The sequence below is a fragment of the Cyanistes caeruleus genome, chromosome 2 (assembly GCF_971803275.1).
Source record: "Cyanistes caeruleus chromosome 2, bCyaCae1.hap1.1, whole genome shotgun sequence".
In the NCBI taxonomy this organism is placed as follows: domain Eukaryota; kingdom Metazoa; phylum Chordata; class Aves; order Passeriformes; family Paridae; genus Cyanistes; species Cyanistes caeruleus.
The window spans coordinates 44,749,122-44,774,903 of NC_141702.1; the positions used below are offsets into that span (position 1 = coordinate 44,749,122).

General features: G+C 35.4%; 1 protein-coding gene across 4 annotated transcripts in view; it reads left to right on the forward strand.

The window, feature by feature from the left end:
- Positions 1–25,782, forward strand: part of AFG1L (AFG1 like ATPase) — a 66,453-nt gene that overhangs the window by 14,304 nt on the left and 26,367 nt on the right. For all 4 annotated transcript variants that reach the window (XR_015283079.1, XM_086876733.1, XM_086876732.1 and 1 more), the window contains exons 3-7: positions 1,288–1,339; positions 1,963–2,064; positions 3,350–3,480; positions 8,651–8,750; positions 11,742–11,800. Coding sequence is in view for 3 of the 4 variants with exons in the window: in XM_086876733.1 (XP_086732859.1) it covers positions 1,288–1,339; positions 1,963–2,064; positions 3,350–3,480; positions 8,651–8,750; positions 11,742–11,800 (444 nt within the window). In the remaining variant the exon portion in view is untranslated. The remainder of the gene's footprint in view (positions 1–1,287; positions 1,340–1,962; positions 2,065–3,349; positions 3,481–8,650; positions 8,751–11,741; positions 11,801–25,782) is intronic.

Consider the following 25,782-nt stretch of genomic DNA (forward strand, 5'->3'; position numbering starts at 1 on the left):
TAGAGATCTGAATTAAATCTAAAAGGGGCTCTTGTGTAAGAGCCATGCTTGCATATTTTTTGAGTGAGCTGGTACTATAGACCTGAGATATTACCCTTCTACTTTTTGGTCATTCATTTTCTTTCATATTTAATTAGTGTTTTGTACCAACTCCTCCATTTCTTTACCATTGCACTGTATTTTGAAAAAGTGCTTTAGATTCAAGTTGTTTAGCAATTACCCAGCTCCAAATGAGACCACAGGGTTGCAATTTTAATTTTCCTCTATGTGGGCTCAGCCCATAGAGCTCTGAAAGTGGAGCACTTTAAAATAAGTGAATATTCTTCTGCAGTGTTTTTTGTGGATGTCAGTTCAGTTTCATGGATTTGATTGAATTTTGTGAAGCTCTCCAGTTTTTTAGAAACTGTTTCTTTATTGAATTATACTTGGAAATGGCTGTGCGGATTACTGGGGGAAAGGGAAAGAGGACTATTTCAAATTGAACATCTTAGCAGTTCTGGAAGTTTTTCCATAAAATATATACTTCAGTAAAATAGATATCAGGTGTCATAATATATAATAATATTAAGAAATTTGAAATTTTTAAGCAGTGTTCGTTCCTGATGGAAGTAACTCATTTGAAAAAATGGTTAATAAAAGGCATACTTTGAAAGTATATTTTTTATATGTGTATATATTTATACATATACAGACACATGCATGTGTACGTAGATACATATTTTTACTGTGACTCCATTGTTTTTAATCATGTTTAAACCAGAGATGAGAGAAATAGGATGTACAATGTTCATGGGCTTTGCAGTACTGATTTTCTGTAAGTCCTAATAGTGTATCTCTTTAGCAGATCTGCTATAATAGGTATTTAATGCATATATCTATTAATAGTACAATATTGTGTAACTTTATATCCTTTTTTCCTAGGACTGTTTGATCCAATGGCTTAATGAGGGAAAGGATTTGTTTTGATGATAGTGGATTTAGAAACATTGAATCATTTCGTGTGTTCTGATAAAAAGGCACATGTGCTAGGGATGGGAATATTTCACAATGATCTAAAAAAAACCCCAAAACCCAAGCCCTGCATGTGTGTTTTACTTCTTATACAGAATTTTCGCGATGATAACATTACTCTATGAATCCCCAGCTAATGATTTAGTCGAGGTTACACTTTGCTACCTAGTGCTACTGTTGTGGTTAAGTGTAGCTACTTTCTTACTTTATCACAGCCATGTGCTTGCTTTTGTTTTATCCCATATCTATATTTACTTTTTTTCTCTTGACTCGCAGGTCTTTGCCAAAACCAAACCCCCAAAAGGTCTTTATGTCTATGGAGATGTTGGTAAGTTTTGTTTGCATCCAATGGATTTTTTTCAAAATTCATGTCTATTCAAATTCTGAAGTGTTTAAAAGCTTTGTGTTTATGTAACTATTGGATTAATGAATTAAACATTGGTTTAATGTTACAGGATGTAACATTATGATGTTATTTAATATAATTACACTCTGGATCTAGTGTACATGTTCACAATGCTGGAAGCTGATTGGACCACATTACTATATGTAGTGGTTTCCAGCATTACCCATTCACTAGAATTTAAGAATGCAATTTAAGAATTTGGGAAGTAATTGTGGGAGAGAATTCATGTATTCTAATTGCAACAGTGCAGCATGAAAACATATGTGCTTTCCAAATGAAATACTAACATGTCTTATGGATGTATGGCAAGTAATTTGTGCAACTTTTGGGCCATCTCTGTATTTTGAAACAGAAAAATAAAAATGTAGTTGTTCTAAGTTTTTGAACAGAAAACATAACTGTTCCTCACAATAGTCTGGTCTTGTACTTACTCTGTGGAAAATGGTTGTTTCATTTGGGACAAAATAACAGTCATTACTGTAATCAGTACATAATTCTCTTAAATTAACTATCTGTTGAGTGGTTTTTATTGTTCTTATTTGAAGGCACAGGAAAGACAATGGTGATGGACATGTTCTATTCTCACTTAGAAGTAGAAAGGAAAAAGAGAGTCCATTTTCATGGCTTCATGTTGGATGTACACCAGAGTAAGTGCAGACACAGGTATTGACAAGAATTTTGTAAATTACAGTATCTATTAAAAATCTGTCTCATATTCATATTGATCACTGTAATTTTATTTAAATATTTAAGCATAAAGAAAAATTTAAAAAATAGGAGAAAAGTTAAAGCATTTTAGCATTGTTTATCATGCCAGCATAGATATTAATTGCATATTATTTCTCAAGTGTCTTTTCTGAAAAAAAAATATACATACCTCATTGTATATATAGCTCAAGTGTATTGGTTAGAATAAAATCCTTAACTAAATGTTTTCCAGGTACCAATTAGCTTACCTGAAATTGAAGAAGGCGATTGCTAAAACTGAAAAGATGAAGGTTAAACTCAATCTGTATTTTGAATAAGCAGTAACTAAATCAGCTATAAATGCCAAGGGGAATGGGAACTATTCTGGATGACTAACTTAGTAAAACTGTCAGCAATTTAGAGGAAAAAAGTAATAGAAAAAAGTGCATCTTAAGTTTCAGAAAATTTTCTGATCAGCTGAATAAGGCGCTTTGTTTTTACAGGAATGCTGTTCTAGATATTTTAAAATTTGCTTCTGTTTCTAAATTCTGTGACCTTATAATACTGTCAAATTGTTAAATATTGCTGCATTTTACAAGTGCTGTGACAGCTGGGTTTTTCTTGGGAAGCTTTCACTGGTGTAGATGACTTGAGCCACTTTTTAGTGCCTGCTTTTCTTCATTGCTAGGTCACTTGAGATTTTCTGTTTCCATTTCTTGTCATTTGTGCTTAATCTTAACAAATATAGCTTCCTTCTGCAGGATCTTTTTTTTTCTGAATCTTCGTTTATAGTCAGATGCAATACAATCCATGAGACAGTAAAATATGGATTTAATAATTTTGCTTTGTGCCATTAACATCGCCTTCACATATTGAAGTGTAACTGTGCTGCTACGTCTGCCTTCTTTTAGCCAATTGCATTCTAAGAATGTCTTCAGAGCAAGATAAAACAGCAATTTGTATCAGTTTATAGAATATAAAGTATAGGTGAATAGCATTCAAGATGTTTTTAACATTCGTTTTACATCTTTCTAAACAAAGTAAGAATTACAAAATCTGTGAGCTTTCAACTGTTGTGTGGATGTGGTTGAAAAGTGTTTTACTCTCTTGAAACTGGGTTAAGTTTGAAGTTTTCTTATTTTTACTGGACCAGTTTATTTTTTATTTGTTAGCTAAATAATTTTGTTCTTCCTGTCTTAGAAAAAAAATAAGAAATATTTGTTCTTTTCTGTTTTATTATCCAAGGAATACATCGCCTTAAGCAGAACTTACCAAAGAGGAAAGCAGGATTTATGGCCAAATCATATGACCCAATTGCACCTGTGGCAGAGGAAATAAGCAAAGAGGCTGCACTCCTGTGTTTTGATGAGTTTCAGGTAAGAGGTCATAAATTACTCCTTCACACTTCTTTTTAAGCTCAGAAGTAATTTTATGAAGTTTCACTTCAAGGGAAGCTTCATAAAATTACTTTCGATCTTAAAATATGATACTTGTTACTGCTAGTATAGTATTTGAATCACTGGCCAGTAGTGACCTGTAGAAGTTAAAGACTAAAAGTTACCTCACAGTTTTGAAGATGGTGGGGTTTGGGGTTTTTTTCCCCACAACAGACAAGAAGCAGGTTAGCAGTGTGAGTCCCCTTACAGTGCTTTTGTTTACCGGTCACTGATCATTCAAGGAGGTATTAGAGTTTGTCTGGAGGCTTATGAATTGCAGGGGCCATCATCCTGTACTGAGTCTGTACAGCGCCACCTGATGCTTGCTTGCTACTGATCTTTGCCTTTGTAGTTCATATAATGTAACAAACACTCTAAATGTGATTAAGGATTTTAAGAAACTTCTATTGAATTTAATGTGAAAATTAAAAATAAGTACGTAAAATGATCTTTGCCCAAGCTAACTTGATTATTTCATCTGTTTTACATAGTTTGTGAATATTAAGAGCATGTCACAAACTTAAATGTATAATTATTTATAACAATGTTTAATAAAAAAACTAGAGATATTTGGCAGCTTTAACCAGCTGAGAATTTTTTTTCAATTCTGAGAGAAAATGCAGAACAGTAGATCTATATTTGTTCTCAATCACCAACAGTAAAATAATCTATTAACTGTTAATTGTATGTTTTGGTGTTAAATTAATACATTTCTGAAGTGGTTGGAGCAGTTTATATCTCTCAGCTTTTATTTTGCAAATCTGCACACTTGAGGAAATAACTGTTCATGGTCAGCTCCCATGAAAGGAATTTTGGTCAAGTAACAGTTGTTCTTGTTTTAAGTTTCTCTTGCATTTTTCAAGCAGGGGTGGTCCTTTGACCCGTGGTTTCAGAATGTGTAGGGTCATTGCAATTGCTGCTGTTTGATCATTTAATTTGTGCTGTCAGTGAATACGATCATGCTGGGCTTTCAAAACCTGAGTGTAAAGTCTAAATACAGAGACAATTGTACTTACACTGTGAAGAAATGGGAAGGTTTGGAGAGGGAAGTGTTAACTATCACAGCATTAAATGCTCAAATGGTAGAAAATAGCTGTACCATGTATCAGTGTAAATACCTGTTTTTCTGTATAAATGCTTACTGCTTTCATGTTGCAGTATTGCAGTGTTTACAGACTGTCTGTCATGTTTCCACATTTTGAAGGGAGAGACAATGGTATTTTTTCTTCCCAAGCTGATTACCTGCTCCCCCTGCTGACTTGCTTGAGGTACACCAATGACTTTCAGTTGTAAAAATCACCTGTTCTGTTGAACTGTTGGAGTTGGGAAATTAATACAAGAACTATACTTTAAAATATGTTTCCAAGACTTTGCATTGTTAAGTGAATTTTTAAAATCTACTCTGTTTGGGTATATTAATTTTCCAAATTCACGGATTTCTGAATGGCTGGATTTCTTGACTGATTTTCTGTAATGTGGAACTCTACACAGGTGTTGCCTATTTAAAAGGAGTTCTAGCTTTCTGAAATTTTGCAGAAGTCACTGAATTTTGGATAAGAAACCCTCTGCTGAAATAATCATAAAGTAGTGCAGTGACTGGAAGAGGAGTTCACATGGTGATACAATTAATATTAATAATAAGGAGCCATATTTAATTTGGGATGTTTGCAGCTCATTTCTATAGTGGAGATCATGGCTTTATTTCCCTGCAGTCTGATTTACCCATATTTAAAGAATTGCTAGATTGAACTGGAACTGGAAAGAGTTGCAGGCTAAGAACGTACACTGCTCTGACTTGTGGACAAAGCAACTCTCTGTTTTGACAGATGAAAAGTGAGGTTGTTTTGGCAAAATAATTGTGTGCAGAGACAACATCAGAAAACTATTGGGATTTCCTTTAAACACTTCAAGTTGCTTTCAGATGCCTGCTGAACAAGAAAAGGAGAATGAGTTGAAATTAGTAATTTACTTATCTTAAAACAGAAATGAATGTGTGGTATTTTAAACAGGGACAGCAAAACACATTGCTAATGCTCCTTTTGCAGAGGAAACCAAATGCAGAACTTCAGGAGACAAAAGCATTGCTGAGTTTGCATTTTCCTCATTGACAATGGGCTAAAGCAAAACAGAAGTATTCCAAAGTGAATCTTCCTGCAAAGCCCAGAGAATTATTAAGCAAGTGGAGAATTGACTAATTGATCTAGAAAAATATTTCACTACTTCTTTTAAAAGTAATTTTCTGTGTTCCAAAGTATTGTTGTATTAAAAAAGAGAATTATGTTTTAATGTTTCTTTGTGCAAATACTGTGTGATGGCCAAGACCTCAGTGATGGCACTATGCTTCTGTGTTTGTCCATTTTGAAGCAGGATTTTGTCAGCACTCCTGAGCTCAGGCTGTCAGGTTATTAAGGCATCATGTCTTCCTGACCTTTGTCATACAGTTAACTGGAAATATTAAAATATTCTTTTAATCACAAACGTCTTAAGCCATTCTAAAAATGTCTTCATTTTGAACAAAACCCCTAAAATTAAGCCATTTATAATTATGATATTTCAGAACACAGAGTGGCTAGCAGTGACCTAATAACTATACACAGGTAATTAGAAGCTCTAATTTTGGCAGGGGACTGTAACCTATGTTAGTATTGATAAAGAAACCAGAGTCCCTCCTTCTTGGGAAGCTGAGTGACCATGCAGTATTAGCCTTAAGCTACCAATGGTAGTATTTGGACTACAAAAGTGAACAGTTTAGAGAGTTTTTACTAACCTGCATTCTATTAAAAGCCTCTAATAAAAATTAGGCTCTTATTTTTGTGCGAATACTAATTGCTGATAATACATGCTTATGTTTGTCATTCATTACGTGGAACTGTACCAATCAGTGGCTGACTGAGTCTCAGGCACTTACACATGTAAATTAACTATTAGTCTAGTGTCTTCTCTTTTTTTCCTTTTTTTTTTTCTCTTAAATGCTAATGAAATTTCTCCATTCTCTCCCCTAGCAGGCCCTCCTTATTGGTAATTTGTAGACTTTGCTTTTATTATCAGTTGCAGTAAATGCTGGATACAGTAAAAACATGAGAACTTACAATCCTTTAGTTACTGTCTTCTACCTGCTTTACAGTGTTGAAATTTATTGTCCTTCCTAAGTTGCATTAGATAAAAATAGGGGTTTTGGGGGTTTTTTTTGTGTTACTGTTTTGTTTTGTGTTTTTCTTTTCCTTATTTTTGTAATGGAGCTCAGAATTCTGTATCAAATAACAATTCTTATTAAGAGAATGTTATTGTTTTGTTTTATGTGAGCATTAATACTCTTTCATTCCCTGTTTGCTAAAGATAGCATGCTTTGTAGTACTATTAAACAAAAAGGTTTGTTACAAAATTATACCTATTATAGAATTTTAAAACTTGGCTTTTAGGTGTGCTTTGTGGTACAAGAAATTCAGTTAGCCCTAGGATGCACATCTAGAGTGATTCCTTGTGTGTCTTCTTTTTTCAGGAATGGGACAAGTTCCTAAATTTTAGTATCCAGAAGAAATAAATTATTGATAACTGAAACATAAGCAAGTGTATTAAACATATGGTACGATAGCGAATGACGATTTTTTTAAATTTCAGATCTTTTCAGATTTAGGGAGCAGAGATATGCAAATCCAAGCCATGTGTTACAGACTGTGTAAAAGTTAGTTTTTTAAAAAGGGAGAAAAAAATCCCTATTAAGGCATTCATAGAACAGAATGGAAAAAATCTTTGGAAGAAGGAAACTAGTGTTTATATATTGTTCATTAAGAATAACAATTATTGCTTCAAAACCAGCTGCCAGAAATTTAACATAAGTCTTTTGCCTAAGTCTCTAGTGTAGAATTATCTTTTTTTTTTTTTTCTGCCCAGAAAAGTCATTTAGGAGTGGGAGAATTATGGGGGATGGAGGGGTGTGGAGTAGAAGAAAACATTACGCTGGGTAAAATCTTTCTTCACATGTTTTGCCATCACAGCATACACATCTAAGGTGGTGAAAGCACAGCAATCTGTCAATCTCTTGTGTAATAGGAGTGTATAATTCTCAGCATGCCACCGCTGGTTTATTTCCTCAGAACTGGGGTCTATTTTGGCAAGCCAAAATGCAACAAGTGTCTTTTTAATAACCACAGGGACTTCAGGAAAATCAAGTGTAATGATCATAAAGGTGGTTTATGTATTAACATATGGTGAACTCCTGTAAAATATGAATTGCTGTTTTTTCAGAAAAACTTTATATTTTTTTTACAGCATTGTTCCTGTATCCTTTTATTTCTTGTTACTATAAAGCAAGTTTGTTAAATTTTTAAAATTAAGGTACTTAAAGAAATTTTACTTAATGGCTTATCTTGTAGTCATTTTTTCTTCCTTACCCCTCCCCAGTATCACTTGTCCTACCCATTTTTATTTTTCATTCGTGTTTTGTGCCTGAAGGTTAGAAGAGGCTGACTGTGCTGGAAGTGACTGCCTGCCTTTTGATTATTCATGGACAGTAATAGAAGGCACTTAAAAAGAACAATGAAATTGCTTATTTTTGTGATGGGCCATCTGTTGAATTGTTTTTTGCAACAATCACACAATAGTATCTATGTCATATCATTCTATTTTCAACAGCAGCTGATTATGTATAGTTGGCTACTTGTCTTTATTTCCGAAGTCTCATGACCATTTTAAATTCACCTCTGCAAACCTTTGCCTCAAAGGTAATAGAAATGTAAAACAGCCGGTGTGTATCTCTTTTTATCTTCTGGGTTTTTTTTTTTATGTTGTTCCTAATTAAGTAGGCTCTTAAATGTTTAGGTCTGTTTTCTGCATCTCCCACCTGTAGTTTTATAATAGAAGTTAACACGGAATAATTTAGCAATTGGTAAAGAAATGGTGGAGTTCCGCAATAAAGAGTGGGCAAGTTTTGAAAGACTATGGTACATTCACTGCTTATTAATTATCCCTTTTATTTTTTTCTCACCAAGCAATAATTAGAATCTTTTTCCATGGCTTTCACTAACAAGCATTTTCCTAGCTACAAAGCCACTTGCAGATCTATTGCAGCAGAAGCTGAAAGCAAGATAAAACAAATCTGTTGTCTTCTCAGGTCACTGACATTGCTGATGCCATGATTCTGAAGCAGCTTTTTGAAAATCTCTTCCAAAATGGGGTTGTCGTTGTGGCAACATCTAACAGGCCGCCAGAAGGTAAAAACAAACATTCTACCAGTATTACCCAAATCCAGTGAATCTCAGTATCTTACAAACAATTGCATTTATGTCATACAGTACTTAATACTAATGAACTCTCCAGACTGCAAAAACCAGGGATATTCCACCTTGTCCCCTGCTTTTTCTTATTCTTAAAGAAGAAAGGTTTTTCACTTAATCTTTCCCCTTCTTTATCTCAAACTCAGAGTGTTCCTTCCTCCACCATTCTCAAAACCTTCTGTGTTTTCTGATCTCTACCCTATCCAAACCAGTGAGAGGGTGTTTGGGCACGGGGCAGTTGAGGAGGGGTAAAATAGCACCTGTTTTGAATGTGTTTAAGGATAGGGAAAGATCAGATCCTTCAAAAGAAGGGAAATGAGATCACATTCCTTCCCAGTTTCTAACTCAGAAATTTGCAGATGTAGTCTACCAGCCTGAAGGAGAGCCAGTCACCAAGATGCTATTCTTATATTCTTATTAAGTGGTTTGAGGGAATTAAGTGGACAGTTGTTCCATTTCTACCTCTTTTTTTATAGTGACTAGTCACTTATAGTGACTAGCTAAATAGATTCTTCTATGAAGTCACCAAATCTTTATGAGTTATAACCATGCAGTAACAAAGTTTTTGTAGAGGAGAAAAATGTTGTGTTGTATAGTGTTAGCAGTTAGCATAATGAATGAACTTTTGTGACATTTCAGATTGATCAATTTCAAATACTGAGGAGTTACCTTATTTCTAATTGTAGCAACCATTAATTTTCCTACCCAAATTGAGTAAAAGTCACTAATGATAGGCAATTCTACAATGAGCTTTATCTTAGAAAAGAAAAACCAACAAAAACCAAAAAAATCCCACCCAAATGTTTTTCTTAAGGGACAAAATATTTCCCATTGGCTTATTTTCCTTTTTTTGCACAAACAAGATGAAATTGTACCTTCTGTAATTGCGCCGACTTCAGATAGACTGAATGCTGGTCTTTACTCGCTTGAGAGCCATCATTTTTGAAGCACTGCACTTTAAAGTTCAGGAGAATTTTTTATCATAGCATGAGAATTGTAGTTAATGTTTTAAATCAAGAAGTCATTTTGTGACCTCTGTTGTTGTCTGGATGTTTTTCATATATATTAAGTCACTGAAATACATTATATTTCATTATATATATATATATATATATATATATATATATATATATTATTTATACACTGAAATATATTAACCTGAAATACATCCACCTGTATTAAGTACCCCAGAGGATGTCAAGAACAGCATTTCCAGAGCTGAGTTATGTTACAGTCCAGGTGTTGGCTGATGCCTTTCTCTTTTCTGGTCACTATTCCTGCATGCTCATGGTTTATCTGGCGTCCCCCTGCAGGAAAGGGAGTTGGGCTAGTGTAATATGCCACACCAATATCTAAGACTGAATGTAGAGATTAGTTTCTTGTGGATGCAAAGGGGAAAAGTGGCTTTTTCATTAGAGAGCAGATGTGCCCAGCTGCTGACCATTAGTGATACATGTAACTGTGTTGAACAGGAGAATGTGAGGGGAAATACTGAGGTTGTATTTGAGGAGTCCTGGCTTCATGTCTCCACCAAAATTACTGTTTATTTTTCTGATCCTCTTCAAACAGAGACATGATACAAAGCTCACAGCCCTCTTAGCTGAAGAACTGATGGGAGCATCTGTCTTACACTACTGTTACATTTTCACTGATTTTTGCAAGTAAATATGCAATTGATTGCTATGTATTTTAACAAATGTATGACCATCCTGATTGGCTGAGTTGGGAATGAGCATGATACATGGCTTCCTAGAACTTTGTTAGTAATTAGGGTAACGGAATTGCCTTTGCTGATCATTTTCTAAATGTTCCACGTACATATCCAATTTTGTGAAAACCATTCTGTAGGTGCCCTGGTGGTGTCTCATGGGTGCAGCATCTTCTGTCCACTGTGAGGTGTTGGTAAAGCATAAAAGCTTTAGTATAGCTGTAGCCTTCAGGCCTTATGGGGAATATAAAGGATAATCATAACCTGGCATGTGCTTTGTGTGAAATTTTGGTGATATCTCTGCCAGCTGTCTGTATTCTCTTATTCATTCCTTCTGTCAGTTATAGGTGTTAAGCTGCCTTTTTATAAGGCTTCCAAATATTAATGAAACAGAGCAGAACGTCATACAGTTTTAAGTGATTGTGTTTTCAAAGAAGAAGTCATTCTGTTATGAACTTGTTGGGCAGATGGATAATTTTCAGAGAAGAAAGTTTATGTTGTATAAATATATAGAGAAAAGTACGATGAAAATGCTGCTTTGCAGTTTTTTTAATTTGTATTTTGTTTGATGATGCAGATTTGCATTTTGTTACATAACATACTATTTTTTTCTTTCTTTATTCAGTAGTATTTCTAGCAACTTTGCCTAAGTTTACATACTAATTTAATTTTCTATTTTTTTGGCCTTAGGGGTGATCTTATTTCTTGCTTTTGAAGAGGGTGTGTACCTGGCAGAATTGCTAGAAGATAAAATGTACCACAGTGCACTGAGCAAGAATGATGGTGCCTTTGTAAAGACAAAAGTGTAGTTTTAGTTTATGCGAGTTTTTGCACTCTGCCAATTACTTGGATTTAGCAGTTGCATAGTTTGGCCTTAAAATCTATACCAGTGTATACCCAGCATTACAAATATTTTTATACCCTCACTTTAAAACAGATGCTGTTGTAATTTCTTCTGCTAGAATTAGTTATATGTCATTAGAGATCTAAGTAATTTTTTTTCTCCCTGCCACTTTCACACTTCCTCAGGATATTCCTTTCTTTCTTGATGTTGTATTGAATTTGCATACAGTGAAAGAAGAGAAATGGATTTTAGCTCTCCTTTACTGCCTTTTGTTCCTCCTGTCTTTAGCAACACTGAGTTTTATTTGCTAGACTAGAAGACAAGCCAATGTTAATAAGACTAAGTACCAAAATGGTACTGATTTTCTTTCTTTCAGATCTCTATAAAAATGGGCTTCAGAGGGCTAATTTTGTACCATTCATTGCTGTGCTGAAGGTAAGGAGAGCCACTTGTTCAATGCTTTTCAGTTTTTCCTACTTTATTTTAATGAATTTGTAGAAGATTTTTAGAGGATTGTTTTGATGCAAATTTCCAGATTATATATATCTGCCTTAACTATTTCAAGCAAAACTAATTGAAGCTAAGTCAAGAGAGGACTTTTTCCTTCTGGAATTAACATGTTTTTAAAGCTGGACTTTCTTAGCCTGACAAAAAGTTATCTTTTTGACAGGGCAGCAGAAAGTGTTTGTTTGGATAAGGCTTTCCTGCTAGTGCATGTGTGCTGTGAAACAGTGTCCCTCTAACATTTATACTGTTTATTTGTACTTGTGGATATCTTACATTTATAATGCTAGAACAGTTTGCTGTTACTTTGATGTAAGAAAGTAGGGTTTGTTTTGTATCCCTCAATTACCTTGTTTCTGGGTCTTTTTTGTGTGTAAATACTTTTTTTTCAATGGCTGTTTGTGAGGCTTCACATAGTGTTCAACAAGCAGCGGATCTGAAGCAAGCTTCCTTCGGTCTGCGTGTTGTGTTGTGGGAGGTCAAAAACTCCAATAAGCTTCATTTAAATTTAAAAATAGAGGCTCCTTCCTCTGTGAATAACACAGTTGGTGCTTATTTTGCTGTTAAAAAGAACATAAGCTGAAATGACACTTTAAAGTTCTGGACAAGTTTCAGATATTTTTTATTCTCCAGCTACAATTGTATTGTTATGTTATTGAAGGCTAACATACAGCTCTCGTATCCTGCTCTGCCTGGATTGACATGACATGTAAAATGGAAATGACAGTGTTTCTCTGCCTCACAGAAGTATTGCTAGAATAAATTCATAAATGATGTTAACTATATTGCTATCTAGGATAAAAGAATTGTAAGGTAGAATTTAGGTAGGTTTGGCTTTGTGATAGGAGATTTGGAATTGCTGAATTGATGCATTGACTGGATGTTTCTGTTCAGGTGGTAAGCAGTAAAGCAGCTGACAGTGCCTTGCATTTTCAGTGGGCCTTTTCAGAATCATAAGATTGCTTAATTGCCTAAGAACCTTTGAAAATCCCATCTAATGTTGACATTTGTACAATTACCAGGTTTAAAAGTTAATATGCCATTGACTTGACTGTGGCACTCTTGTGCATCTCAGAATGGCTGTGTAAGAAGTCAGGGAGGTTACCAGTGAGAGTGGTTCTTACTTGGATGGCTTTAAAAAAGTAAGGAACATAAAAATAAATGACCAACCACTTCTGTTTCAGATTCTTGAAAAGGGTTTATTTTGTAACTGGCTGCATTGGATGAGAATTCCCAATCATGAAGTATTTTCAAGCATAGAAGTTGCATTTGCATTTGCTTTTTGAAATGCAGCAACTGTGGCAAATAATTCTTTTCTATATGTCTTTCTTTGTTGACTCCTAGTTTTCTCCCTGATAAACATAAGGCTCTTTCATTTCAGTGATCATCAAGCTTTAAGAATACCTATCATGTATGCTTATTTATAGTTTCTTTTTTCTCTTTTTAGCTAGCTGAATTAAAAAAATGTGAAATGTAGTTTGTGCATCAGAACACCTCATCAGGACTGGGAAGGTAATCAAAAAATTTTAGTAGGGAGCAGATGGAATGCTGAGAGAAGTAGTAAAGGTGGCTTAGTCTAGAGAATGGAGTACTGCAAAAACAAACAAGTAGCACAACCTAGACTAGAGGCAGATTAATATTATCATCATAATGAATGAAGGGAGAAGCAAATGTTAACAAAATTCACAAGGGCCTTTCTAAAATACTGGATTTGCTGTCGTCATTCTTTTTCTCAGCACCTTTGTGTTTTAACACTGCTCTAAACATATGTGCCTTCAATGTCACTTTAGTAAGTATTACCAATGTAATATTATTTTTTCCCAAAGACATAACAACCAAAGGGTGGATCAGAGAAAGCTTATTCACAAAATGCTTCTCTGACCCGGGTTGGAAAGTGGAAGGATAAGGGCACAGTATTAAAATTATTAATTAAAAAATATCAAAATCTACATTTTTAATTCAATACAGCAGAAGTCAGCATTTACAAATCACATTGGAATGTATTCTAGAGTAAGATTTTACTGTGGACCTTTATGTTACAAAGGTGTGGATAGAACTACATTGATACTCTGGCTTTGGCAGTTTGAGAAATACAGATTTAGGCCTCGCCCATGTGTGATGGCTTTGGTGTGAATGGGTAAAGTAGCTTCTGCCTCACCTGTGCATAATTCTGTGACTAGGAAATGTAAATACGATTTCTTCTAGGATTTTCATGAAAATGTGAAGGAAAATACTGCATGGTTTGCTTGCAAATGTTTGATTTTCTGTCTTCTTTACCTTTCCCTCACTCCAAGCTGTGTGTGCCTGTGGTAATGTCGGTCTCATCTGACCTGTCCCCGGTACTGGCTTTGACAGCTGGGCTCAGAGCCTCCCAGAGGGCTTTTGTCTGGGGTTTAGCAGGAGTGAATAGGTGGGTTGGTTTTGTTTGTTTTTTTTAATAAGGAACTTCTATGATCATAAATTTTAAAATAAGACTTGAGCGCTAAAAGTAGTTCAAGTTCAACACAGGAGTTTCAAATTGCTTTAAATGTTCTTGGGAAGGTGGAATGAATGGAAAGTATTGGCAGTATAGTTCTGTGAAGAGATGCTTCACTTGAAATAGGTTTCAGGCTCTTTTCATTCCTCATCAGTGGAACACATAGTTTCTAGATACCTGGGTAACTGTTACACAAATATCTTTTTTTGTCTTCAAATGATCAAAAGTAATGGTTTCTTCCCTAGATCTAGAGTTACCCATGTTCATCCTCAATTTTGTTTTTATTTTCTTCTGTCTGTGGAATTCCAGTATCTGTGTTGAGTTCCTATTTCTTACAAAGATAACTGCAAAACGGTTTCTGTGGAATAAGCAAAAGGGTAAAATAGTACTCTAGGGAAGATACAGCTATCTTCCAAAGTTTGTCCATATTGTCTTTCTAGGTGGTAGATTACTGGGGCAAGTGACAGTTGTGTGGGGTTGCAACTGAAAAGTTCCAGTTTTTAGAGCTACATGAAAGCTACAGATCCTACAGCTGGTGGCCACATAAAAGCCCCAGGTTTGTGCTGTTGGGCAGGTCAGTAACACCACTGGCAGCTTTTCCTGTCCTGTGTGCGTTCCCTGTTCAATTCTGATCTTATCCCAGTGTTTTCTTTTGAAATATTAAATAGTTTGAGATGTATTTTTTCAGTGATTCCTTAATCCTGTAACTCCAGGTTTTTATAAACAGGGAAAAACTCTGAGTTGATCAGTTCATCATTGTGACTGTAATTCTTTGGAACCCAGTATTCCTTATGAAAGGGTGTAGTTTCTGCAACAGATAAGAGTACTTCTTCAATCCATGAAATTTTACAAAGATAGGAGTTTTACAGAGATAAGAAGCATTAGGAATAAAAATCTTTTAATTCTATAATTGTAATTTGATTCAGTCTCTTCTGATTGAGCTTTTAATCTCACAGGATCTCTTGCTGAGCATTTTAAAGTGTGTGGAATTCCTATGTGATTTTTTTTTTTTAAAGACAGTTCTTGAGAAAAACATTCATTGCTCACAGTTAACTTGGTTCAAATGCAGAGAGCAGAAATCCTCCAAAAATCGTTACTCTCAACCTGAAAGAATTATACAAAGTTTCTAAATGTTTTGAAGCTGATTTACAAATAGAGCTATGTATCTTGGAATCACAGATTTGTTAGGATTGGAAAAGACCTTGAAGACTGTGGAGTTCAACTGTTAACCCATCACTGCCACATCCACCACTAAACCATGTCCCCTAGTGTCACATCTGCATATCCTTCCTCCAGGGATGGTATCTCACTTCCTTGGGCAGTCTGTTCCATTGTTTGGCAAACCGTTTTGGTGAAGAAATTTTAATTCCAGGTCCTTTTTTATTGTGAAGCTTTCCAGCCATTCTGTCCCCAGCCTGTAGTGCCTGCAAGCGGTTGTTGGGAGCCAGGTGCAGGACACAGCACTTGGTCTCATTGAACCTCATACAACCAGCCTTGGCCCATGGATCCAGCCCGTCCAGATCCCTCTGCAGAGCCCTCCTGCCCCTCAGCAGAGCTTTAACAACTTGATGTAAGATATGTGAGGCTCCTGGGGGGAAAAAGAGAAGAGAAAGCATGCTTTAGTTTACTGTTTTGGTGGTCATTTTGGCAATATTTAAATGAAGACATTTACATCAACCCTTAACTGTTCTGAAATCCTAACTCTAATTCAATGGCTAGTTCAATGTTTCATTCTCTGGAAAATTAGGCAGGAAAGCTCCTCAAATAATTTGTTGTGTAGAGTTTGTAATATGAGTGAGCAGTTCTTGTGATTCCAAAGGTTTCCTGGAAGTGTAGCATGAAGCTTCAAAATGTCAAGCTGTGTTGAAATACTAAGTGTGTCACTTCTGTGTTTTGTCAGGTTTTCTTCATGCAGTAGACTAATTTTTAATTGAAATTCAAAATGTTTTAAGGCCCTTCATAGTCTGAGTATAACTTTAAAAGACCCAATTTTAGAAAAAAATGTTTGGCTTTGGCTACCTGCATTTTGCTTTGAGTAAATGGGAAGAATCAGCCAGAAATCTGTTGTCAGTAGGACATGAAATTACTTTCAGTGTCTTTTTTCCACTTTTTTTTTTTTTTTTCTTCTGCTATTAGGGACCAAATAATTATTTATTTTAAAACTGTTTGGTTAAAACAACTTTTAACTGTAAGTAAGCATTGTACACCTCTCTCAAATAGAAATCAGTGCATTATTTATATGCTGTATTTCCCTGTCTTTCTTGAAATCATTAATGATTATTTATTTAGAATGTTGCTGGCTGTGGTTTAATTAAAAGTGTACCCTTTCATACAAAGCAGGAAACTGGGGAATTTAAAAGTATTTTCAGTTTTCAATAGCTTAGTATGAGAATGTGAAAAAGACTTGTTTAAAAAACATTTAGAGCTGCCCCTAAGGAAATTGTGGGAGTTAGTTTTGTACAAAGGCATTTGGTAGATATAAAATGTCTTTGATGGTGCAGTCAGCTTTTGTCCAACCACCTGTGTGAGAAATGCAGGGATTTGTTGAGTGGCGGATCTGCCTCTCTCTTCCCCCCTCTCCCAAAAAAGTCATCTCCTTGATGAAATTGATTTGTCAGTTTGTTCCAGTCTAATGGTGTGATAGCCCAGCAGCTTTCAGTATGTTGAATAGTTAAAACCTGCTTTTGAGGTCAGTGTCAGCCACTCTGACCCCTGTGAACTGTCACCTGAGTCAGAATTGCAGGGATTAGGCCTTTGATATTGTGATGGCTTCGCCTATCAATTGACTTTTTCATTACTGAAGATGTTGGGCCTTTTGTTTCCCTTCTTAGTATGTAACCAAGCAAACTCCTAAGTAGAAGGAGCATTTGTTCTTGTTCTCTCTCTGTGCAAGTAATAGAAGTGCTCATCTTTTGTGAAGTGTACCTAATTAAACACAGAAAAAATAAAAATAGGAAATACAGCATGATTGCAAGTATTTTGTACTGCAAGTATTTTTGAACCTCAGAATAATTTCTGGGAAATCTTAGTTTGATAAATTTGTGAGACTATCAAGTAATAAAGTGCTGTACATAGAAAGCAAGGTGTCAGATTAGAAGCTACCAATCCCTTCTGCATTCAGCCTTCTAAGCTTCTGTGTGTTTGTGTATGTGTTAAACACAAGGGTTATTTGAATTCTGTAGTTCAGAGCATGTAACTGTTTTATAATGTACCTATTGCTTTATTGTGTTCTCAAGGGATGAACTGTTCAGTTTCTTTACCTTTTATATCTGTCTTAGATACTTTCTTCTAGACAGTTTATTTAGATGCAGATCAAAACTTAATTTTAGGATGAAATAGTTGCTACTGTAGCACTGTGCCAGACTTCCTGCCTTCTTCCTTTCTTTAATTGTTAGGATTTCTTGAGCTCTTGCTTGGTTTGTTTGCTCCTTGATTAAAATGAGTAAGTGAAAGCATATCATAGATATGGAATAGTTGGTTCCTGCTGTATCAGGATAAATTAGTCTAATTACACGTGGCAGTTCTGTTTGCTTGTGATGTAATGTGAAATGAGGTCCTGCCTCCCCCTAAAAAGCCCGAGCCAATTAATAAAGCTTTTAAGCTCTTTGTCACAGGCCACCGTGGAGGTCTGCAGAGAAGAACTTTAATCCAATAAACATTTCATTTAGATCATGAAAAGAAAGCATGAGGAGAAGCTCCTACAAGAGAGGGTGTTACCAGCAATTCTAGTTGTGAAGAGATGTGAGGAATTTGCCAAATTAACCAAGAGGCCTTCATATTTAACACATAAATGTGTCAAAACTAATAATAGAATAATTTAATTTGAGTTGAACCTTATATTGTTAAGATTCTAAGAAGCCACAACTGTTTTCTTCAAAGACTTTGCTGTTGAGTTGGATGGACAGGGCAAGGGGAGGTTGTGAGAAACCCAGATAGCAAATAACACTGGCCGAAGCTGGTGGAAAGGGGAAAAAAAAAGGAATAGATAATTAGGTGTAATTAGCGTGTATGAATTGTTGTCTCCCTGCCCTTGGCTTGAATAAATTTCAGAGAAAAAAAACCCTAGTGGCAAAACCCCTTTGATGTAAGAAGAGTCATTGTGGTTTGGCAGCATAAAGGCAGTGTTTTATACTTCTTACATAATGGTTGTGATACAGAAAGAGTGAATGGACCCTGCACCCCCCAGCCTGCTTTACAGCAAGGACTTTTGGATTCCCTTGAAACAAAATGCATCAGAAGTTTTCAGTTGTGGGTAATGAGGTAGTGGACCTCATCAGAGCTAAGCGTAAGCCATCTTTAGCCTTTGTTTAGAACTTAATCACTTTTTTTTTTTATTATTATTCTGGGAAATTCAGTTTCGTAAATCATGACTACTTTTTTTTCTTTCCTTTTTTTTTTTTTTCCCTGCCTGCCAACAGTTCTGGCAGGAGCAAAGGCTAATACTGAGGAAAAGAAATACAAATCAAATGTTAAAAAGAAAAACAACAGTATAAAAGAAATCTAGACAAATAACTTCGTCCAGGGTATAATTCCAGTGAAGTACATGTATTGGGATGAATTTGACCCTTAGCTTACGAAACATCATGTTATAAATTCAGTGTGAACTCTTGGCGTTTGTTTTTCACAGAATGCCACAGCTTGCTTATTAGGAGATTGAAAGTTACAGTCATTACTGGTCCTTTAGCAAAACTGGGTGTTATGCAGTGATTTGTGGTTTGCAGGTGGGTTTTTTATCTTTTGTATTTATTCTTATTCTGCAAGGAAGATTTTTTCCGAAGTGATGTGAAATGAGGAGCACTGTTCAGTGTAATTCTTAGTGCATGGAAGTTTACTCTGCCATTCTTCTGTTCCCTGACTGGAAAAAGGAGAGGCTACTTGTCTCCGAGCCGGCACAGCCACATCTGTACCTCCTGAATTCTTTCACTTTTGTTTGAATATCTGAAATACTATTCACAGAACAGTACATTTTAAGAGTCTCTCTTTTTATTCATGCACCATTATTTTACAAGTTAATTGTCTATTTTTCCTCTTCTTAGGGGGTAGCTGATTTGTAGCTAGACATTAAAATAAGTTATTGAAAAGTTGTACAATAGATCGTATGTTCCTTGTGGTAGCAAGAATGGTGGGGTTTCTCAGTTGTTAGAGTTTTGAAGGCTGTAATGTAAACTTGTGCAACTTTCACTGAATGAATTTTGCCTCTCAATTTATCTCTGCTAAACTCTTCAGTTTAAAGTTTAAATGTTCTTGTCACAAGTGTAAGAAAAAGATTGATTGAAAAAGTTATATTTGGCAATATTTCTTTTCCCAGGTCTTTGTGCTCTAAGTCCAATGAAAAATAATTCACAAGCAAAATGTTTGTTATCCCAAATCAACCAAAGAGTGATTACTTTCCCTGATATTGTACGGGATTCTTGGATGACATTTAGAGTGTTTTCCTCAAAATTTGTTCATGTGATTCTTTGGTGTTTGGTTTTTTATGTGGCTTTTTTTTTTTTTTTTTAAGTTTTGTTACAGTATTTGCATTTGGAATAAGTATAAAGTATTTGAGGCTATTGTAGTGATTTCCCATATTTCCTTATTGCAAAAGAATATAGGAGAAAAGACTGTAAAAAAATTCCTTAGTTAACCCTGTAAAGCATTGCATGTTTTGTAGAGCAAATAGCCTTTTCTGCTTGAAGTTAATTTGGTCTATGAAAGGCAATACCTGAATATCATGCCAGATAAGTAATTATTCCTGATTGTAATGTTGGGGTTTTTTTTCAGGTATAGGTCACAGGAAATTCAGTTAGGGTAGAGTATGTACAAAGCTAAGAAATATGCAGATTTTCTGTTGTAAGATTGTGTAAAAATTATTTACAGTTAATACTTGCACAAAGGTTAGAAAGGTTGATGAAGTGATATTTAGTTTTGCTTTACTATTCACTGCATGTCAGAATGTAATTATGACTGATTCATGAAACTGTCTTAGCAATGAACCATCTTTATTAAAATGCTGATCAAGAAGAGAGCTGACAGTAATAAAGAATAGAACACTTTAGTCTTGTTGCTTTTGAATGATTGCTAATTACCCCAGAGGTCATGTATAGTGCTTATGAGGATTCATTGACATTTTCTTTAAAGTCTACTGTTTCAACAACATCTGAACAAGGAGACAAAAACTATATGTATATCCTACAATGCTTGGACCAAGTTTTTTTCTACAGCCAAATACCTGGTGATTCCCTTTCTCCTTCCTCCTCTCCCTGAGTACATCTCACTCCCATGGATTAGTAGAGAAGAAAGTTAGGAGTGCTGCAAAGTTAATTAATTTCCATTTTTTTGTTTATGCATTGTTTGTTTTCAAGTAAGACAAAAGGATAAAAGGAGCAGCCTTTTGAAGGTCCCTCACCTGTACCATGCATGCATGCTTGTGACTAACAGTCTAGTTGATCTTGTAGAGCTGCACCAGAGAGGAAACTGCGCTTACCCTTATACACTTCTCTCAGCAGGCTGTGGACAGGTCTGTGATGGACCAGTGGCATTCTGAAATTTCACATTCTGGTGCCTGTCACATGTTGGTGACACTTGCAGAGTATTATTTATATATATATATTATTAGTATTATTATATATATATATTCTGAATTAAAAACCTGTGGGTATGCTTTGTAGATCAGCAATCGTTTTTTCATTAATACTACACTTTTTTTTAAGGTGATTCTTTTTCTACCATGGTTATGGAAAATGCCAGTTGTAATGGTATCCTTTGGATGGAGAAAGCTTTTATTGAAATTGCTTAAGGAAGAATTTTAAGAAAGAAGAAATAATATTCTAGTTGATAATCTAACACTATATGGAGTCAAATAATGAAAAATAAAAATGGTTAAGTCTGGTGAGATTTGTTTACCTGAGGAACTCTTTTGCTGTTAGCTGGTGACTCACATGTCTGCATGGTGTGTGATGTGGGAGAACATCTTAGGCTGAATGTAAATGTATTAGAAAAGTGATTGCAAATGAACGATCTAATTATTTTCCCATTTGCTGGAGGAAAGGAGTATTAGTGATCCTGTGTATTGTTAATAGAGATCAAATCAAAGGATGCATTTGAAAAGGAGGATGAGACCTATGTGGAAATTGTGATTCCTTTTCCTCAGAAAGAGTGGCTGGAAGTTGCACTTCTTAGATAGGCATGGTTACTAACAGTAGGTGTTCTAATGTGCTTGTTCAGAGGCCAAGAGTATTGATGCAGCTTTGTCTGCTTGGGGATAGAACTGGACTCTTCTTTGCTCATATGGAAAATGAACATTTGATACTGCAGATGTAGTGCTGCCACTGCATTTTCCAGGTGTCTGGTTTGACCCAGGTGAGAAAGGGTGGAAACCCAGCAGGTGTGGGAATTAAGGTGATGATCCTCCTAAACTGAAGCACTCTTGTATCTCTGTTCCCCTGTACCTTCTCTGGAGGTCCTCAGATAGGTGGGCTTGACAGGTAAGTGCTAATCTGAACACTCCAGTTAGTTCTTTGGCTGTTGATTAGGATTGGTGGTGATTAGTTTGTCTATTCTTGTGGTCTAATATGTGGTCTGATTTATATGTTGGGGGTTTTTTCGGTTTTTTGCTTTAATATCATTAAAATTCAGAGCAGAGAATGGTAATTGGGTTGACTTACAGTGATCTTCAAGGTTAAGAAATATCTACTCACCTGCATTATCAAGTGTTAGCAGCTGGTCACTAAATGTGAGCTCAGAGGGCGCATGATACTTAGTGCAGTGTTTATTATGGACCACGAGGCCATCTCAAGCATTTCAGGGCTTTTTGTGACACAGGGGAGACACGTGTGACACACGTCTTGAGAACTTGCAGGTTGTCCATCTAACTTGGACTACCTTTTGGAATTTTCTGAACTTTCTTTCTTCATAATAATCTGTCCTGATCTGTTGTGTGCTTTAATTTCTTGAGCAGTTAAACATTTTAATAGCTACTGTCTTTGCAGGAATAAAGGAATATCAGAGGTGCTTACTGGAAAAAAATGTATTTGTTAGTCTGTATTTAGTAACTTTTCTAAAGTACGTCTGTTGACAGTCTGATTTTATCTATTCTATCTAAAGATGGTTGTCTTAAGTGTTGTATCTTGAGTTGAGCCATGAAACTTTTTTTTTTCCTTCTGGAATAGTTTTTGTGACACTCAGTGGAAATGACTGCATGCTTACACTGCATTTTTAACTTACTAATTGCATTTTCAATTCTGTAATTGTATTTGCTCTTTGTATACATAAATACATAAATGACTTCAAAATAAATTGTATAACTAATTAATTTTATGCATTTGAATTGAATAGGGTAAGTCAGACTTTAAATATCTCAGTGGAACAAAAAATCTGTTGGAAGCTGCGGATGGTTCTACTAGACTGACTGTAGCTTCGTTATTAAGTATTTATTTCAAAAGAATTTTAGCCCAAAATGAAATTTGAAAATTTAAAACTCCATCTTAAGAAATGGAAACGAATTGTTGCAGTTATGGGTTTGGCAATTAAGTGCTAACAACCTCAGCACTCCAATTAGTTCCTTGACTGTTGATTAGGATTTCATGGTGATTAGTGAGTGTGAGAATGCAATCACATCCGTAGGGTTTAATCAGTCCTGTGCTGGATGAGGAAGTCCAAAGATGGAGAAAGTAGAACTTCTGTATATGATCTTCTTATGCTATAAGAAGCTGAAGGGTAAAAAGTAGAGAAGCCTATCTCATCACCCCTCTCCAAACTTCTAGGATTTTTGAATTATAATGTTGATTTTTTCAAACCTTAATGGAGGAGAATAATGTTGCTGATACCTGTGAAGGGCAGTCAAGATGCATTGTGATACTCACATATGCAGTATTTTAAGTGTTTATCTTGGACATTTATATTATTACCTTATTATATTATTATTATATATTGCTATATATAATATATTATTGTATTTATATTATAATATTATTATATAGTTACATTATTTTATGCTTTATTTTCTTTTGTTATATATTCTGATTATGTGCTGTCTTTTAAACATTTAAAACATGTATCTCAAAAAAAAATTTTGAATATTATTCCTTCTGCCTTCCTGTGAAACAGATAAGTGAATGTTTATGTGTGCAGAAACAAAGAACTGTGATGGGTACCCTTGTTGGCAAAGGAAACCCCAAAAGGAAAACTTGGATCTTTACTCAGCACATAACTTCTTTGTGACCTTTCTGACTGAGTAAGGGTGACCATGTGTGCACCTCCCTTTAGAACTATCTCCAGGGGTACATTTGGAGAAGAGATGGTGTTATTGTCTGGCAGTGAAAGCAATCCTCCTACTACTGCCCTTCCGTTCGCTGCTGCTGCCTTTTCTCTCCTCTACTGTGCAGGGCTCAGTTTGTGTAAATAACATTTCCCACCTCTGTTTGGTGGTTTGGGGGTTGTTTTGCTGTTATTTTTCATTAATACCTATGGATCTGTACTCATATATATACATAAGGAAGGGTTGTTCCTACCCTGCAAATCTTAAAATCTAACTGCAGGAATCATGTCTTAAAGGGCTGTTTTCAGAGAGCATGTTGTGATTCAGATTACGATGTTTGAGTTTAATGGGAGGAGCCATTCATTTTATGTATATTCATAGATTGTCTTAACACAATAGTTGTGGGTGAGTTTTGAAGAGTCTCAGTGAAAATAATTAGCAATGAGCATGGATAGACACCTGAACCTGTAGAAGGGTTAGGAAATTCCTGTGGCTGCTCTAGTTGTATTTCGAATATGATCTCTAAATGGCCAGAGCACCTTCCTGAGCATCAGTCTGGAGAGGCCAAACATGTCAATTAATTAGAAACTTCCAAGGAATAAAATGCCAAATATTTTTTAAAGTACTAAGTATTTCTCAGCTCTGGTTAGCTGTCCCCTGCTTTTATGCTTGCACTGTGTATTACAGAAAACTGCTGTACATCACAATTCTGTTTTTTCTTTTTGTTTATATTTGGTTCAGTTGACTTTTGCCTCCTAAGGAAGCAAAACATCACTAGGACTATATTAACTGTAGTTTATAGATCTCTGAACAGGATTCTGCTATTGCATTTTTGGCTGAAAGGCCTTACACCTAACAGGTTTTTTTTAAATAAACTGTATCATGTTGTATTGAATTAGAAGCAGAAATAGTACATCATTACAGACACACAAACAAAACTTATAAGGACGGAAATATTTCTATTAGGCAATGTTTGTAGCTTAAAAGGGATGAAAACAAAATAATTTTTTTAACACACTAGTTCTTTTTAACTTAGAGTCACTAATGATAGTGGTTTTTCCTGAAGAGTGATAATACTATTCAAAGACAGAGAAAAGAGAAAGAAGACAAAAAAAGAGGCATCTTCTCTTTGGCTGTATTCATAGTATTTACATCTTCAATTCCATGGTTCTTACCACCAAAACTCATTCAGTGTAATGTTAAGTCATGGAGTCATAAAAGCTATTGGTGCACTTAAGGAGTGACAAGTTTGTGTGTGGAACACAAGTGGACTAAAACCATGTAGCACTGGGCACCCATTTCTGTTTCATCAAGCTGCACTGACCTGCATAGTATAGCTCACTACAGGTCTGTATCTGAGTGTGAAGGATGTGTAATCTGGTCATTAGCAGCTGAGCCTGCAGCACCATTGTAAATATCAGGGAACAAATTTACACCAGCTACAGTGTTCAGGTGTGCTTTTTTTCTTTCAGCCCTACCATAACCATGGAATACTCTCAAGTATATGTGCGTCTGTGTTCACTTTTCACTATGTGCAACACAACACCCTGAGGGAGCAGTAGAGTTTATAAATCTAACTTGAAGGCCAAAGAGATGAGGCTGAATTCATGTAAAACTCCCATCTCTTGTTTTCAGGAAAAAACAAACCATAATGATTAATGGCATTACTAAATATGCAAGTATCTAAAGTTAATCTAAGTAATTTCATAATCCTCAAAGCTTTAGTAGTATTCTGTAGGGTTTTCCCCCTACTAACATAAAGAAAAAAGTACTTAAGTTAATCTACTCCTTTGGAAAAATAAGGTGGAATTAGGTGGAAAGATGCTGGCAAATAAAAGCTAAGTGAACTAGCTTTGCTGTGAAATTTCAGTAATCTTCCTTCTGGCCTTGGCTGCCAGACTGATGCTGAAGAAAAGCTTAAACATCCTCCCTCCCCTGTGCATATTATTACATGCCTGTGAACTTTTTTCTTCTGCTCTGTTATTCTCTTTCTTTGTGAGCTCCCACAAAAAGAAAGGGAATAGATTATAATAATATTGTAGCACCAATGCTATTGTGTTTGCAGTAGCCTTAGTCCAAGATAATGATTTGATTAGCATGGCTTTTTCACTTACTGGAATTAAAGATACATAGATTTTCCTGGGATTCTGTGCTTTCAGGATGATTTTTTTTTTTGCCTTCTTTCTTCAGCTGTATCTC